This window comes from Balearica regulorum, chromosome 12 (assembly GCF_011004875.1).
Source record: "Balearica regulorum gibbericeps isolate bBalReg1 chromosome 12, bBalReg1.pri, whole genome shotgun sequence".
In the NCBI taxonomy this organism is placed as follows: domain Eukaryota; kingdom Metazoa; phylum Chordata; class Aves; order Gruiformes; family Gruidae; genus Balearica; species Balearica regulorum.
Window position 1 is genome coordinate 23,381,060 of NC_046195.1, and position 14,484 is coordinate 23,395,543.

General features: G+C 61.7%; 1 protein-coding gene across 2 annotated transcripts in view; it reads left to right on the forward strand.

Annotated features, from left to right (window-relative positions):
* Positions 1-11,595, forward strand: part of FRMD5 (FERM domain containing 5) — a 107,544-nt gene extending 95,949 nt beyond the window's left edge. The window contains exons 8-15 of one of the 2 annotated variants that reach the window (XM_075764483.1): positions 1,676-1,764; positions 2,847-2,910; positions 3,657-3,748; positions 5,492-5,566; positions 6,318-6,386; positions 6,559-6,665; positions 10,180-10,532; positions 10,712-11,595. In XM_075764483.1, the coding sequence (XP_075620598.1) occupies positions 1,676-1,764; positions 2,847-2,910; positions 3,657-3,748; positions 5,492-5,566; positions 6,318-6,386; positions 6,559-6,665; positions 10,180-10,532; positions 10,712-10,759 (897 nt within the window). In that variant the 3' untranslated portion in view covers positions 10,760-11,595. Of the gene's footprint in view, positions 1-1,675; positions 1,765-2,846; positions 2,911-3,656; positions 3,749-5,491; positions 5,567-6,317; positions 6,387-6,558; positions 6,666-10,179 lie in introns of both variants that reach the window. The other variant, XM_075764482.1, reaches the window with a different exon arrangement.
* The last annotated feature ends 2,889 nt before the right edge of the window (positions 11,596-14,484 follow it).

Below are 14,484 nucleotides of genomic sequence, written 5' to 3' on the forward strand. Positions count from 1 at the left end.
TCTTCTGCTAACGCCTGTAGTTTGGAGGCAGTAACAAGGTCGGTAATGTGTCTGAGCAGCCAGCAAGCATTAATCTGCCTGGGACCGTCTGTCGCTCTGCCTTCCCTGGCCGGTAATCCGGTTTCCTGTTTGAAATGCTTTTTATTGACCGTAGATGTCATTGCGTTTGGCTCTCTCTGGTCCCTTATAATCCCATCGCACGCGGATGGATGCGGGATGCAAAGCAGACGGAGAATTTTACTATCATCGGGGCGGTGCCTGCTCTGCGGTCCCCAGGGCTTTGAACTGAATTGTGCCGCGTACACACACATCACAGTAAAGGTACCCAGCCGGGGTGGGGCTGTCCCATTCACCGCTTTGGGATTGCCGAAGAGGTTGCCAGGCTGGAGGAGCCGCATCACCGCACCAGTTCAGCTCTCCTGCGTTGCCGGCTGGATCAGGCCGTGCCGCCCCAGGAGCGATGCTCAGCACGTCTGGCCCAGCGCCGGTGCTGGGGGCTCTGTGCTTTGCTCTTATTTCCCTGTGGGGTCCTGTGCCCCATTTGGCATCCCTCAAGCCCTCAGCTCCCCATCCTCGCCCCAGCACCCCCCACCCTTCCCGGGGACACCCTGCTGCTCCGCTCCCCTCTCCGCCCCAGCCGGGGGGGAGCTCAGCCCCTGCACCGTACCGGCGGGGTAACCGAGATCCAGCGTCCCGGGGTGGGAAGCAAACAGCAGAGAAGATGTCTCACCTCTTGATTAAACAAGTGCAGGGCACAACTGGGAGCAGAGGGGGAGAGTTGTACCCCTAAAATTGGGAGATACTAGGCACAGGGCGTCCCAGCGACGGGCAGAGCTGCCCCGCATCCGCGGGGCAGCTCTGCCCGTCGCTGGGACGCCCCGTGCCACGCTTTGCCCCGAGAAAACATTGCAGACACCGAAAATAAATCACTCTTCTGTAACCACCCCTGTAAAATTACTTCCCTGCTTTTCCTGCCCAATGCACCAGAAGTCCCGAGCCTGGCACGCACCTTCCCTTCGGCTCAGCGTCCTTCAAAAACCATCTGAACGTCTGCCGGCCAAATAAAAATCAGGGCGAATCTAACAATTACTGAGCGGCCACAACTGTTTCATAATATTTTTAAAATTCAGTGTATCTCTGTTTTGTTCCGTGCACACCAGCGCAGTTAATGATTGCTTCCCTGGAGTCTAGACGTTATGATTAAGTTAAACTGCTGCCTTGCTCCGTAAATGACACTAATTATTGGTCTTAAACCGCCTCGATGCCGCCCAGCTGCACTGGCTGTGCAGGGCTGGGAGGGAGTCAAGTGTAACGGGGTTTTTACCGTTTTTCCAGTTTAATCATTAGTGAAAGGGTTGGTGGGGCACTGCCTTTGCTGTTTATTCCTCCCTAGCAAGCGGATGGGAGCGCCGGGGCCGGGAGCTGTATTGCGGTTTCTCCTCATTAGTGCCGCTGTACCGGCTGCCCCGTTATTCGGCCGCGGGTTTTTGCCGTGTGTGTGTGTGTGTGTGTGCGGGATGTCGCGGTCCGGGTGAACCTGCCAGGAGCATCCCGCTGGCAGAGATGGCACGGAGGGTGCTGCATCCCCACCGCCTTTAGGGCTGAGGGTCGCCAGTGGCGTGCAAGCTTTGCCGGCTCGGCGACATTTTGCTGAGAAATTGCTGTTTTCTTCCAGGACGTGTCGGGGAACGCGGCGTTTTTGGCCTTCACTCCCTTTGGTTTTGTTGTTCTGCAGGGAAACAAGAGAGTTCACTTCATCAAGTGGTGAGTTCCTGCCCTGGCATCGCCCGCGGTGCCCTGGGAGCCGCGCCGTCGGCTCGCTTCCGCGAGGTGCGCGTGGTGCTGCGGGGAGGCGGCAGCCAGTGCCCCCGCGTCGCCCCGGGGCATTCGAGGATGCTCGGGTGAGCTCCCGTGGACGGGGTGCGTGGGTGAGCCCAGCGCCAGGCGCCTTCCCCGGGTGCTCACACCGCACTGGGGTAGGGGCGATGTGCCCGTGCGGAAGGGTGGTACGTGCACCCAGTGCCCACGTCTGAGCCGGGACGGGGTCTGAGCAGAGCACAACAGAGGGGAGCGATGCTGCGGCAGCTGGAAAACCCATCCTGTGCCCCACGCACGCTTGGTCCCGTGCACCCATGAACTTGCACGCTCGTGTCTCAGAAGCAGGGCAGAAAACAGGTCCTCTTCACGTGCCGTGCGGTCGCCGCGCTGCGGGGGCAGTGGGACTTCCCTGGGGAAGCGAGAGCGGCGCTGAGCGGAGCCTGCGATGTGCACTCGGGGCGTCACTTCTCGCCTTGCCCAGGAGCTGGCTGCCCCCATTGCTGCAGCGTTCGCTGGGCTGCTGGCTCCGAGGACTTTTCCGCGCTGGCCCCTCAGCCCGCTCCTGGGCCGTACGCTGCAGGGCTCTCCCGTGTGAGCTGCGCTCTCTCCGTTTGCTTTGTTGCCCCCAGACTTCTTATTTTCCACGTTTGTCGACATTAACACGGATCATCCGTGCGTTGCCCGAGTCCCCGGAAAGTCCCCTCTGCCCCTCTGAACGCGGTTGTGCTGTTCCTCGGTCTTTGCTGCACCCCAGATTTTGGCCGGTGTGTCTGTCCCTCACGCTGGCGTTGCCACGGCCGGTGCCCGTGTGACGAGGTCCCAGCGACTCTGGGACCCCCCGTTGACCGTGGGCTCCACCCCAGGGCGTCCCCCCTCTCCAGCTGCTGGTTTCGGAGCCAGGGCTCCCCTCACCACCCCGTGGCACTTCCCAGGGACCGACAGCACCCGCTGCCATCCCCAAATCCCAGCTCCTGACCCGCAGCCCCGGGGCGCTGCAGCCTCTCACCTGCTCGTCCTTGTCCTTTCAGGAATGAGGTGACCAAAATGAAATTCGAAGGGAAGACTTTCTATTTGTACGTAAGTCAGAAGGAGGTGAGTGCTTTCCCTTCCCGGGGGACTTCCCGAGCGCAGGCACGGTCATGGCTCCGCAGGTTCTGCGTGCACTCGGCAGGCCGCAGCCTGCGGCAGCGTCACCGTGCGGTGCAGGGACACGGACACGGTGGCAGGGGCTGCAGGTCGGGGGCAGCCCTGGGGTCACCTCCCTGCTCCCGCTGGCACCTTGCTCTGGGCGTCAGAGCCCGCAGACGCTGGGTGAGCCCCGGGCTGTGCCGTGGTGAGGGCTCTGCCCCGAGCCTGGGAGCTCCAGCAGCCTCTCGCTGCGCCTGCCCGCCACAGCCGCGTCCCGCGTTTGGGATCGTTGGGGCTATTTGTCACCCACGTCCCGCGTTTGGGATCGTTGGGGCTATTTGTCACCCACATCCCGCTCAGTCGGACCTGGTTAAGGAAATCAGCCTGAAAACCTCTGGCTGAAATTGGCCCCCCGCGCAAGCCATCAGCATGATTTTTTTTAAAAAAAAATGTATTTCTGGACATTCAAAGGGAAGGTAAGCCAGAGGAGGTGGGTGGCAGGTCACCAGCACCCATCTGCCGAGCGAGCTGCCGTGCTGGCTGGTGCTCCATCGTCTCCCGGCGCTGTCACCGGCTCAGAGGAGGATCTGGCCCGTCTCAGCGCCGCTCTCCTGCTCCGGCTGCTCTGGCCTCCGTCCGCGCTCCCAGCGTGCTGCCGGGTGGGCACCACTCGCTGGTTCCCCTGCCGACTCCTTGTCTTTCTCCTTCAGGAAAAGAAAATTGTTCTTACGTATTTTGCCCCAACACCGGAAGCCTGCAAGCACCTCTGGAAGTGTGGGATCGAAAACCAGGCTTTCTACAAGTAAGCGCGGGGCCGCCCCGGTGTGTGTGGGGGGGTTCTGCATCTCCCCGTGGGTCGGCGCTGCCCCGCACTGCAGCTCCATCCAGGTACCGGGGCTCGGGCACTGGCTGTCGCCGGCAGTGTGGCACCCCGTCCCACGGCCCCGGCAGAGCCACCGGCCACCAAAAGTGCCGGTGCCCCCGCACTGGGGGCTCTGCCCCGTGGGGTCCTTCCCGCCCCCCCGCCGCTGGGCTCATCCCTCCCCAGGGAACCTCCTTCTGACCCAATATTCGGGGGTGGATTTTCAAAATGGCTTTGCGGGGTCTGTTTGTGCTGACTCTTGCGCTGCAGCCCCCGCTGCAGTGGCGGCGGTGCCCGGGGTGCTTTAGAAAAGCCTGCCTTTTAGTGGGGAAGGCTCAAAAACTTTCAGAACTGATCTGCTCCTGAGCTCTTTGGGATCGAGTTAATGACTCCTGGGAAATACTCCAGGGACCGGGGAGGTGACGTGCAGCCTGGGCGGCTGGGGACGCTGGCTCAGGGGACCCTCCTTGCCGCTGCCTGGCTTTGGGGACCTCGGGGCTGGGGGTGTCACCCGGGCGGTGGGAGCTGCTGCCTGCGGGGGGGGGACGGGGAGGGTTTTCCCCTTCCCCAGCAGCTCTGGGCCCCTCGGGCTGTGGTGGCGAAGGCAGCTTTCTGCCCCTGGTTTGGTTACTCGGGTGCCGCGAAAGGGTTCTCGAAGTGAAAGGGAGAGGTCGTGGGCTGGACTGTGCCGAAAAGCCGGGGAGGTGCCAGGTGGAGCTGTTTGGTTTTAGCATCCTGCTCATGTTTTACTTAAAAATAGCCTGCTTTGTGCTCTGTAATGAGTTTTATTTTAATCAGTGAGATGCGAGATAAAGCGTGTGATGTATTCTCTTTGGGAATACTGCAATCAGCAGCTGCAATCAGCAGGTTTCATTTCTCATTATATTAACATGAAATGAAATTGCAATATTGCTTTACAAATCTTTTTATGATTAATCATGTCAGTAAATTACTGGTGGATTATGCACCCGGTGGAGCGGGCTGGGGGCTCGGCCGAGGTGCTGCTGGGCTCCCGCCGGGACGAGGGACCGGCTCCCCGGGATGAGGAGGAGATAGGACGATCCCTCCCGGCGGTTTTGCCCACCGCTGGCCGGACTGACCCCAGCGAGCGCCGGCCTGCCTGGGACGGGCCACTTGCTGCTGCCCTGTGATGCAGAGGTGCTGGCCAGGGCTGTAGCCCCCTGGAGAGCTTCAGCCCCATGCGGCTCCTGCGTGCGGGTGCTCGCTGGTGGCCCGAGCCAGCAGGTCTGTCCGGGAGCCCGGGCAGGGGCTGGGCAACGCTCCCGCTGCCGGCAGGGACGTGCCGTGCTGGCAGAGAGGGCTGCGGGGGGATGCCATGAGGGTCCAGGTGCTTGTGTCCCATCAGCCAGTGCCACCCCACCGCTGCCGGCGGCTTCTGGTGGTGTTTCGCATCTCCAGGGCTTTGCTCTTGTAATTGGGCCTGGTCGCTGTTTGCCGGCAGCGCAGCTCCCTCCCTCCCTCCCTCCGATGCTGGGGAGTCTGGCGGGGACGATGCCGTGAGAGCATCAGCAGAGCGACCAGTCCTCGTCACCGCTGCGGGGCACTGGAAACAAAAGGGCGAAGGCTTTGCCACGAAGCAGTGCCGGGGGCCGTACGCTGCCCGGGTGCTCAGCGCCTGGCCGGCGATGCAGGACGCTCACGCAGCTCTTGGTGCTGTTGCAGGTTGGAGAAGTCGAGCCAGGTCCGGACGGTGTCCAGCAGCAACTTGTTCTTCAAGGGAAGCCGGTTCCGATACAGGTAAATAACGCCCGGCAGCAGCAGCTCCTGGAGGTACTGTGGGGGCTCCTTGGGGTGTGCCGTGGGGAGCAGCCGCGGGCTGCAGCCGTCTGAGGACCTGCAAAGGGTCCTGCTGTCGCAGGAGGTCCTCCCATTGCAGCGCTGCCGCCTCGCCGAGGCCGTCACCACTTCCTTCTCCGTCTCACGGCTGACATCCCTCGCGCCAGCCCCAGAACCGCAGATTTTTGGAGGGGCAGGAGTGGAGGGTGGGAGAGGATGGGGGAGCTTTGGGCTTTGGTTTGTGAGAACAAGGAGTGAAACGAATCACCGCAGTTCCTACATTCCTGGGGGGTGTTGCTCCTCCCTGGCCCTGGGGCGAGAGCCTGGAGCTGGGATCTCTGCAGGATGAGAGACCCCAGCGCATCCCCAGCTCCGAGGTGCACCGTGCTGGCACCCTCCTTGCTGGCCCGGGACGGCCCAGACGTGTGCCCCCCCCGGGGGGAGGTGACCCCACAGTGCCCAGCGCCTCATGCCAGGAGCAGCAGTAAAACGTGGTGGCAGAGGTGTCAGCCCAGCCTTTCCCTGCTCTTCCCATCACCCTTCTCTCCAGCAAATATTTCTGCTTTCCCCTGGAGCTGTGGGGAGAGCCCCCCACCAGCCTGTGGACGTGGGGAGGGGGCCGGGCCGGGGCGCGGTGTGCCACGGGGGGAGCTCACGGCTCGCCAGTGCGGCTGCCACGTCCTCACGGCTGCTGTTCTCCAACTGCCTGCAGTGGCCGCGTTGCGAAGGAGGTGATGGAGTCCAGCGCCAAGATCAAGAGGGAGCCCCCCGAGATTCACCGGTAAGAGCCCGGCAGCAGCAGCACGTGGCGGTGCCGCCCGCGGTGCCGGGGCCTCCCAGGGGTTCAGTACTTGGCTCCCCAGGATGGTGGGGGGACCGAATGGGAGAGCTGCCACGCCCTGGCACTCCGGCACCGTCCGGGGCTCTGCCACCGTCCCCGTTCTCGTCCCCAGGGCCGGGCTGGTGCCGAGCCGGAGCTGCCCCTCCATCACCCACGGCCCCCGCCTGAGCAGCGTGCCCCGCACCCGGAGGAGAGCCGTGCACATCTCCATCATGGAAGGTAGGGCACGGGGCGGCGCTCCCTGCCGCTGCTGGGGTGTGGGAGCAGGGGCAGCCCCAGCGCCAGGGACACGCACACCGGTGCACACGCACACGTATGCACACACACACGTATGCACGCACACGCATGCACCCACGTGCAAACACAAAAAGCAGCCACACACCCACACGCACCCCCATCCCACCACACCCCCCCAGCTGATTTTTGTAGCCCCTGAGGCTGATGAGGGGACACCGGGGCGGGAAGGTCCCCGACGTGTCCCCAGGGCCTTGTGGTAAGGCTTGGCGGCACCAGACGTCGCTCTTGCGGCTCGGGGCCGCTTTGGCACCGACAGCTGAGCGCAGGCCAAGTGGCGGGCCGGTTCTGGGGCAGAAGTTTCCAGTGCAGAAGCAAAGCAGAGCAGAATTGCTCAGCAACGGTCACTTAGCTTAAACTGGAAATTCAGCGAAAGGCCGCAGGTTGCCCTGACCTCTCTGACCGGGGGCAGAGGTGAGCGAGCCCTGCTTTGAAGTGACCCCGGCAGCCCCGTCCCGCACGTGCCAGCATGCCTCGCTCTGCTCTTTGAGCGTAAAGCAAACCTGGCGAGGTACGGCACTGCCCGGGGGGGTCCCGGCGGAGCAGAGCGTTACTGAGAGCCGCAGGGCCGGGGTCTGACTGCGCACGGGAACGCGCTGGTCTGCAAAAGAACTTGTTGCCCACCTGGGAGCTGCTGCTGGCCGGCCGGTGGCCACGGCCGATGGCTTGCCTTGGGAGACGCTGGGTTGCGGCCAGTCTGCCAGGCTGGATCGCTGCGCCAGCCTGCGGCAGGGACACTGGTACCCCCATGGCGTGGGTGGGATGGACCCAGGAAGGAGGGCTGGCAGAGGGCAAAACGCTGGGACCAGCCCTGGAGCTGCCCCGTGGGGCTGGGGACAATGCTGGGGGCTGTGCCGCTGGTGACGGCGGTGTCTGACTCCCGGTGACGCTGGGGTGATGGAGAGCAGTGCGTGTGGTGGGTGCTGCTGGTGCCCGTCAGGGCCATGTGAATGTGCACAAAAGTTTGGGAAACTGGGAGGTGGACGAGGGACCGGGGACGGCAGGGAGTGTGGGGTGAGAGGCAGGGTGCACCCTGCGGCTGTGCCTTGCTCCCGGGTGGGCTGTGGGGCCAGCCCCCGCCCCGGTGCAGCCGCACCGATCCTGCTGCCCAGGCTACAGGCAGGGACAGGGCGCAGAACGCTGCCTGCCCAAAGGGACAGTCCCCTCAGAGCAGGAAAGGGATTTTTTTTTTGCCATCAAGGGATCCCAGGGGTGACGCCTGTGCTGATTTTTTTGGGGGCAGGAGCGTGCCCGGCAGCTGCAGCAGCCCTGCAGACAGGGTCACCTCTGCTGCCCTGGTAAATGTGAGCACCCTCTCCCCCGCCTCCCACACATGCCGTTGCGAAGCAGCAAGAGCATTAAATAGCCTCCCACGATAAATTACTTGGAGCTGGCACAGGCTCCCAGCACCACCCCTGCCCCGGCAGCTCGTGCCCTGCCAGCAGCTGCTTTTCTTTGCTCTCACTTCAGCTCGGTCCCGTGGAAATGCAGGAGCCCAAAATAGCCCTGGCCCCGGGGCCAGCGGCACCAGCCCCACTTGCGTCAGCCGTGCCGGCGGGCGAGCAGCCGTCCCCGCGCCCCCTCGCAGTCCCCGTGGGCGCCCTGTGCCGCGGGCCAGGCCAGCCGCTGCCTGTGCCGCCATGGTGAAGTGCCTGATAAAGATTAAAACCAAAGTCAGCGTCCACCTGCGGCTCATCAACCACTGCTGCCGGGAGGTGAGGGTCCGCGTGCTGGCCCTGGGGCCGCGGCTGCTGGCCCGGGCTCTGGGGGCTTTGCCGCTCCTCCCGGCTCTCCCCAGCCTCGGCCGCAATGCTCCGCATGGCCCCGGGGACGTACCCACACCAGGTAACGCTGTGCCGCCGGGCTGCGCGGGGTCTGGGCTCTTCTTCGGCCGGAGTGTCCCTGCCGTCCCCACGGGCTTCCTGCAACTGCAGCCCTGGGGGGATGTGGGAATGTCGGCTGCAGGACGCGTGCCGTGGGGAGCGGGCAGGACCCTGGGTCGTTATTACCACAAAGCAGCTCTGGTTTCGGGGCTGGACCCAGCTTTCCCCAGAGTCTCTAGCTTTTTACATCAGTCTCATGGTGCAAGCAGGTGGCAGGATGGTCTGGGTGTGGGGGGACCGGCACCGCTCGCATTGCAGTGATGAGTGGGGGGACACCCCCCCATTGGCCGCCCTCCCTGGGGAGCCGAGCTGCTGCCCACCCCGGTGGGTGCCCGCCCTGGGCAGGACGCAGCGGGTGCGGCGAGGGGATGTGCACATGAGCTTTGTGAGGCACCAGCAGACATAGCTGTCGGGGTGAGAACATGTTTATTCCTCCACTGTGATTATCGCCTGCGCTGCCCCTCGCGCTCAGTGCCCGCAGCAGCACTCGCGTTAAGCCGAGCTGAGCCAGCGGTGTCCGGGGAATATTTACAAGCAAGAGGTTGCAAAGCCCCGGGAATGCAGGCGGGGCGGGCTCCAGGCTTTTCACTTCACCCTCCGGCAGCGCGTGGGCCGGGACACTCAGCGACACCGTGCCACGGTGTTTTGGTGCCCTCCCCACCTGGGGAAACGTCCAGCCCCGTCCCCCCCCCACAGTGGCACTGGGGACCCACTGGTCCCGGCCACCGCCACCTTCAGACGCCCTCCCTGGCACAAGGGACGCTGTGCTGGCACACCTTCCACACGCGTCATCCCGAGGTCATCTCCCCAGAGCGGGTGGGCAGATGGGTGCTGCCCACGGGGGCTGCGGCTCGGCCGGGACCCCCCGCGCCTCCTCAGAGTGCAGGGCTTTGGCCGGGGAGGGCCGTGCTGGCCGGGAGGGGAATCCGCACGGATGTCTGGGTAAGGAGCACCCCGTGGGCTGCAGCAGGCCCGGCCACCTCCAGCAGCACCGGGGAGAGCTTGTCCCCGGCTCAGGGCCAGCAGGGCCCAGCGGCTGCCCCAGCATGAACCCCTCAGGGTGCATTTCTGCCCCCCCCCCATCACTGCTATGGCCGTGCTTCCTGGCTCATCCCTGCCTGCGTCTCGGTAGTGTGGGCAGCCTGCCCACAGGCAGGGGTTGGCGCTGCCGACGGCAGGGGGGGCCTCAAGCGGCTGCCGGGGAGCTGTCACCTCAGAGCAGTTACAGCACTCGGATGTGTTGGTGACCGACTGACGACAGGCCCAGGCCCCTGCCTGCAGCCCAGACTGACAGCCAGCGGCTGTCGGTGACGGTGACAAGTCACGCGGGTGTTTGAGCATCACCGCTGCACTCATGAGCTGCAGGGAAGGGGCTGCTGTGGGCCCCAGCGGGGCAGAGGGACATGAACCAGCTGGTGGCAGCCATGTGCTGTCCCCATGGGGGACACCGGGCCGGGGGCAGTGCTGAGCGAGGGGGGGGGTTTCCAGCGGTGGGAGGGACCCCCCTTCGCACTGCTGAGCGTCCCTCTTTTCCCCCCACCCCGCTGTCCCCCCAGGCCTGGAGTCTCTGCGTGACAGCGCCCACTCAACGCCGGTGCGCTCGGCCTCCCATGGCGATGCCTTCGCAGCCCCCGGCCGGAGCGGCCGCGCCGAGAGCAGCGAGCGGGTGGCTGTCATCGCCGACGAGAACTACAGCCCGGCGGACAGCGTGCTGCCCACGCCGGTGGCCGAGCACAGCCTGGAGCTGATGCTGCTCTCGCGGCAGGCGAACGGGGCCCCGTGCAGCATCGAGGAGGAGAAGGAGTCGGAGGCCGGCACGCCGGCGGCAGCCGAGGCGGAGGAGGTGGGCAGCGAGCTGCGGGCCCTGTGCCCGGGCGCCGGCGGCCTGGGGGCGGCGCAGGCGGAACAGGTGAATAAGTTTGTTTTAAGTGTCCTCCGTTTGCTCCTTGTGACAGTTGGACTCCTCTTTGTTTTGCTCCTCCTCCTGATCGTCCTTACCGAGTCCGACCTTGACACTGCCTTTTTCCGTGATATCCGCCAGACCCCCGAGTTCGAGCAGTTCCATTACCAATACTTTTGTCCCCTCAGGCGATGGTTTGCCTGCAAAGTCCGCGCCGTGGTAAGCCTGCTCATTGACACCTGAAGGCAGGAGTCGCCACGTAACTAGCCGGGGGCCTGGGGAGAGACCTGCCGCCGTCCCCCGCGCGCGGGACCCGCCAGGGCGCCTTCGGCACACACACTAATCCTCCCTTCCCGACCCAGAGCACGGCGCGGCCAAGGAGGCGGCTTTCCCGGAGGAAGAGGAGGGTGGGCACAGCCCCCGGGGCCTCCTCCTCCCTGTGCTCAGCCGCACTGCTCCCACCCCCGGAGCCCGCACAACACTTTACCGTTTCGAATCTCACAGACGTGCGTACAACTTCGGAAGCACCGAGCAAAGAGAGGAATTGATTTTACTCTTGCTGCCCATCATTGTACGAGCATCAGCCGGGAGGCTCACGATGCTGCGTTACGCAGGAGCTTTAGCAATGGTGCTACTGAGTATTAATTTAAACACTCGTGTACTCTTTCGTTATTAAATCCGCCACTGTGCACACCTCTACCACCACCTCCCAAGTACCGCTTTGCAGAAATCCCTCCCTGCTAACTGGAGTCTTCTACGTGGCGATGCGCGGCGTGACGCTACCGGGGGTGGCCCCGGTGCCCCCATCCCAGTGGGCGCGCCAGCCGGTTCCCCGCGGCGCAGCATCGCCCCGCGCTGCAGACTCGGCCTTTCGTCACTTTTTGTAAGCCTTCAGGAGTCGGTGCTCCCGAGGGCAGGGAGAGCACGGGCAGGCAGAGCACACCAGGCGCCCTCGGCCAAGCCTGGGCACGTAGCCCATAGTGACCGTGTCGGATTTATTAGGAAGACCTTTAGCCTCTGAAAGCTGTACCTGTTTTGTACAAAAAAAAAAAAAAAAAAAAAAAAAAAAGAAGAGACTGTTTCAAGGTCTATTTTAACAACAAAATGCTATTTTGTTATTGAATCTAATCAAGTCTTTTTTTACTTTACGGATTGGGTGACCGTAGTGTGCTGTACCAAGCGGTTCATGTTGAGCAAATGGTTTCAGAGTAAACGCTTTTGTAGCCTGGAAGCCTAACGCCAGATTAACCCGTTGCTAGTTTTGGAATACAGAAAGGAGCTATAATTTTGTGACTTTTCTGAAGACAAAAAGGACAGAAGAACAGGAATGGAGGCGACCCTGAACAAGCCAATGGACAACCGTTAGACCTGTCTGTTCTTAAGCAAAAATCAATAAACCCAACTCATCGTACTTGTGACATAACCACCGGGACCTTCAGTGACCTGGGAAGCAGCAGTCTATTTACACAGGGAGCAATAAAAGCCAATTCTGTTCCGTTTTGGTTGAGAAGTTGGACATACTTAACAAAAAAGGTGAAAACAGGTGAGCAAGTTTTATTTCATCTCAGGGAGAGATTTTACGTAAGCTGGGGCCATAACTGCAGTTTTACAAAGCGTGATTTCCGTGTTCTTGTCTCTGAGCATCCCACCATCCATCACCGCACGCGCGCGAGCGCCGCTCCCCGCCAAGGCTGGCGCCTGGCAAAGGAGCATGACGATGACGTTGGTCGATTAAACACCATGACAGGTCGGCCAGACTTGGATCGTTTGTCCCTGCAATAAAGAGAGAGGTCCCACTTAACTACTGTCTGTCGGGGGAATTAAGACCCAAGCCGTCGTGTCTCACCGCTCACACGAGGGCCGAGGAGGGTTTCGCGTAGAGCCCCGAGCTCCGGCACAGGCAGGAGACGCTACGAGCGCTGCCAGGAGACGGAGGATCGATTTTTACGTGATAGCCCGTTTTATGCAACATAGCAAAATTAACTCTTAGCGTAGTGTTCCTACCTCAGTCCGTAGTTCATGGTGTTTCTATGCAGTGCGTGATAGTCCCGAACCTGACGTTTTCCAACCCCGGGTTGAAGATGTTCCCTCCTCCTCACTGCTGATGTCATGCGTGATGTTGTAACGGCACAGCCCTGTCCGCCAGCACGGCGCCCGGCCCCGCACCCCAGACATAAGACATCTTCCAAACAGAGCGCAGCCTCCAAGTACTGACCCCGGGAACCCTCCACATTGGCTTCTCTAGAATAGCGGTAACGCCAGACCTAGTTTACCTCTGCAGTTTTCACCCAGCGTTTTACTGCAAAACCACGAGAACTGGTGATTTTTCATCGTATGTTTTTCCTGTACGTTCCATATTACGTCTTGTGTTTCACTACCTGTTAGTTTTACCTGTCTTTATATTAAAATGTTGTTTCCATAGATTCCTATGTCAGAAAACAAAAAAGTAAATCTCCTAATAGTGTACTGCATCTTTAAGCAGTAGACGGTAAAATTCCTGAAAATGTGAATTTCTTAGTTTTCATAAAAAAAGAATCTAGAAATTAACCTTTCATGTGCCAAATACTGTAAGTTACATTTTTCCTTCAAAATGTACCTTTTTCTACATATTCAATATCTTAGTTAGCATAAAATCATTGGTGCCATGAAAAGTATTTTTAAATTTAAATAAATATTTAAATATCATGAAAACCAGAGTCGGTATGAGATTCCTTCGGTATTTATGGTGTCAGCACCAATTCTTTGCTCAGCTCAGCCCCCCTGAGGAAGGTGCCTTTCAGCAGCCCGCTCCCAAGACACCGCTGCCGCAGGTCAGGCCCCCGGCCGGGCACGGACCCGCCTGCCCTCGGCCAACCCCCCTGCTTGGCGTCGCTCTACGCACAGGCTGCGGGGGGGAGCGGACGTGGCCCGGCGCAGCGATGCACAAATGACACACAACATCCCCCCCCCCGTGTCCTCCTGCTCCCGGTTCTGCTGAGCTGTTAACTGGGGCTGGCAGCTGGTTTCGCTGCTCATGGGGGCGAGGGACCCGCGGGCCGAACGCAGCGGCAGCGGGCAGGAGCAGCCCCAGGCTGGCAGGACCTAAGGGGAGGCGCGGAGGGCAGGACACTCATCCCGCCATCAAGGGGAGCGCTAAGCCAAGGGCACCCAAAGGACACGGGTGCCCTCAACCCTCCTGCGGCCCAGCTGCTGCCTCCAGGGCGACAGCGGACCCCAGCAGCTGCAGCACTGGTGGCAGAAGCACGGTCTTACCACGACCGTGCCGCACAGGTTCCTGCAGGCCCCCTGCCAGCACCGGAGTACGTTAAACGTCGGCTTACAGCAGCAGCAGCCTCTCCACAGCGGTGGGTCCTTAAGAGCGCGTGTGGTGTCACCAACAGTGACAACTGGGAACACGAGCTCCACGGAGCTCTTTCAGGTACGACACAGCCCTCCCTCCTCAGAGGGGCTGGCGGGTGCGGAAAGGGGAGCTCGGGGGGGCAGCAACCCCAGCGCAGCCCTGGCCACCACAACCCCTCTGCAGCACCAGCGGACTGCTCTGCCTACACCGCGACAACTCCAGGTCAACTCGTACCCGCGCAGCTTCCCTCGACACCGCGGGCAGTGGCACCAGGGACAGCCCCCGCCTGCCGCGGGCAGCGCTGCCTCGGCCAGCGGCCGTCTCGCCTCGGGGACACGTTGCTGAGGACCCGGACGTGAACACCCACCAGCCGTGAGGGACAGGCTGGGAACACCACCAAGCTGGAGAACGAGCTCCAGATTCCTGACAGAATCAGAAAATCATGTTCAGAAAATCCTGAACAAGTGCCTCGTACGCGTAGCAAGTATCCTACTGATCCAGCCTCTTGTCTGTTTTTGAAACGTTACCTCAGTATTGGGGAAAAATATCTATTTTGGTACAAACTGACTGTCATAGAAGGATTAATTTTTTTTTTTTTAATTTAAGAAGAGAATGCCAAAG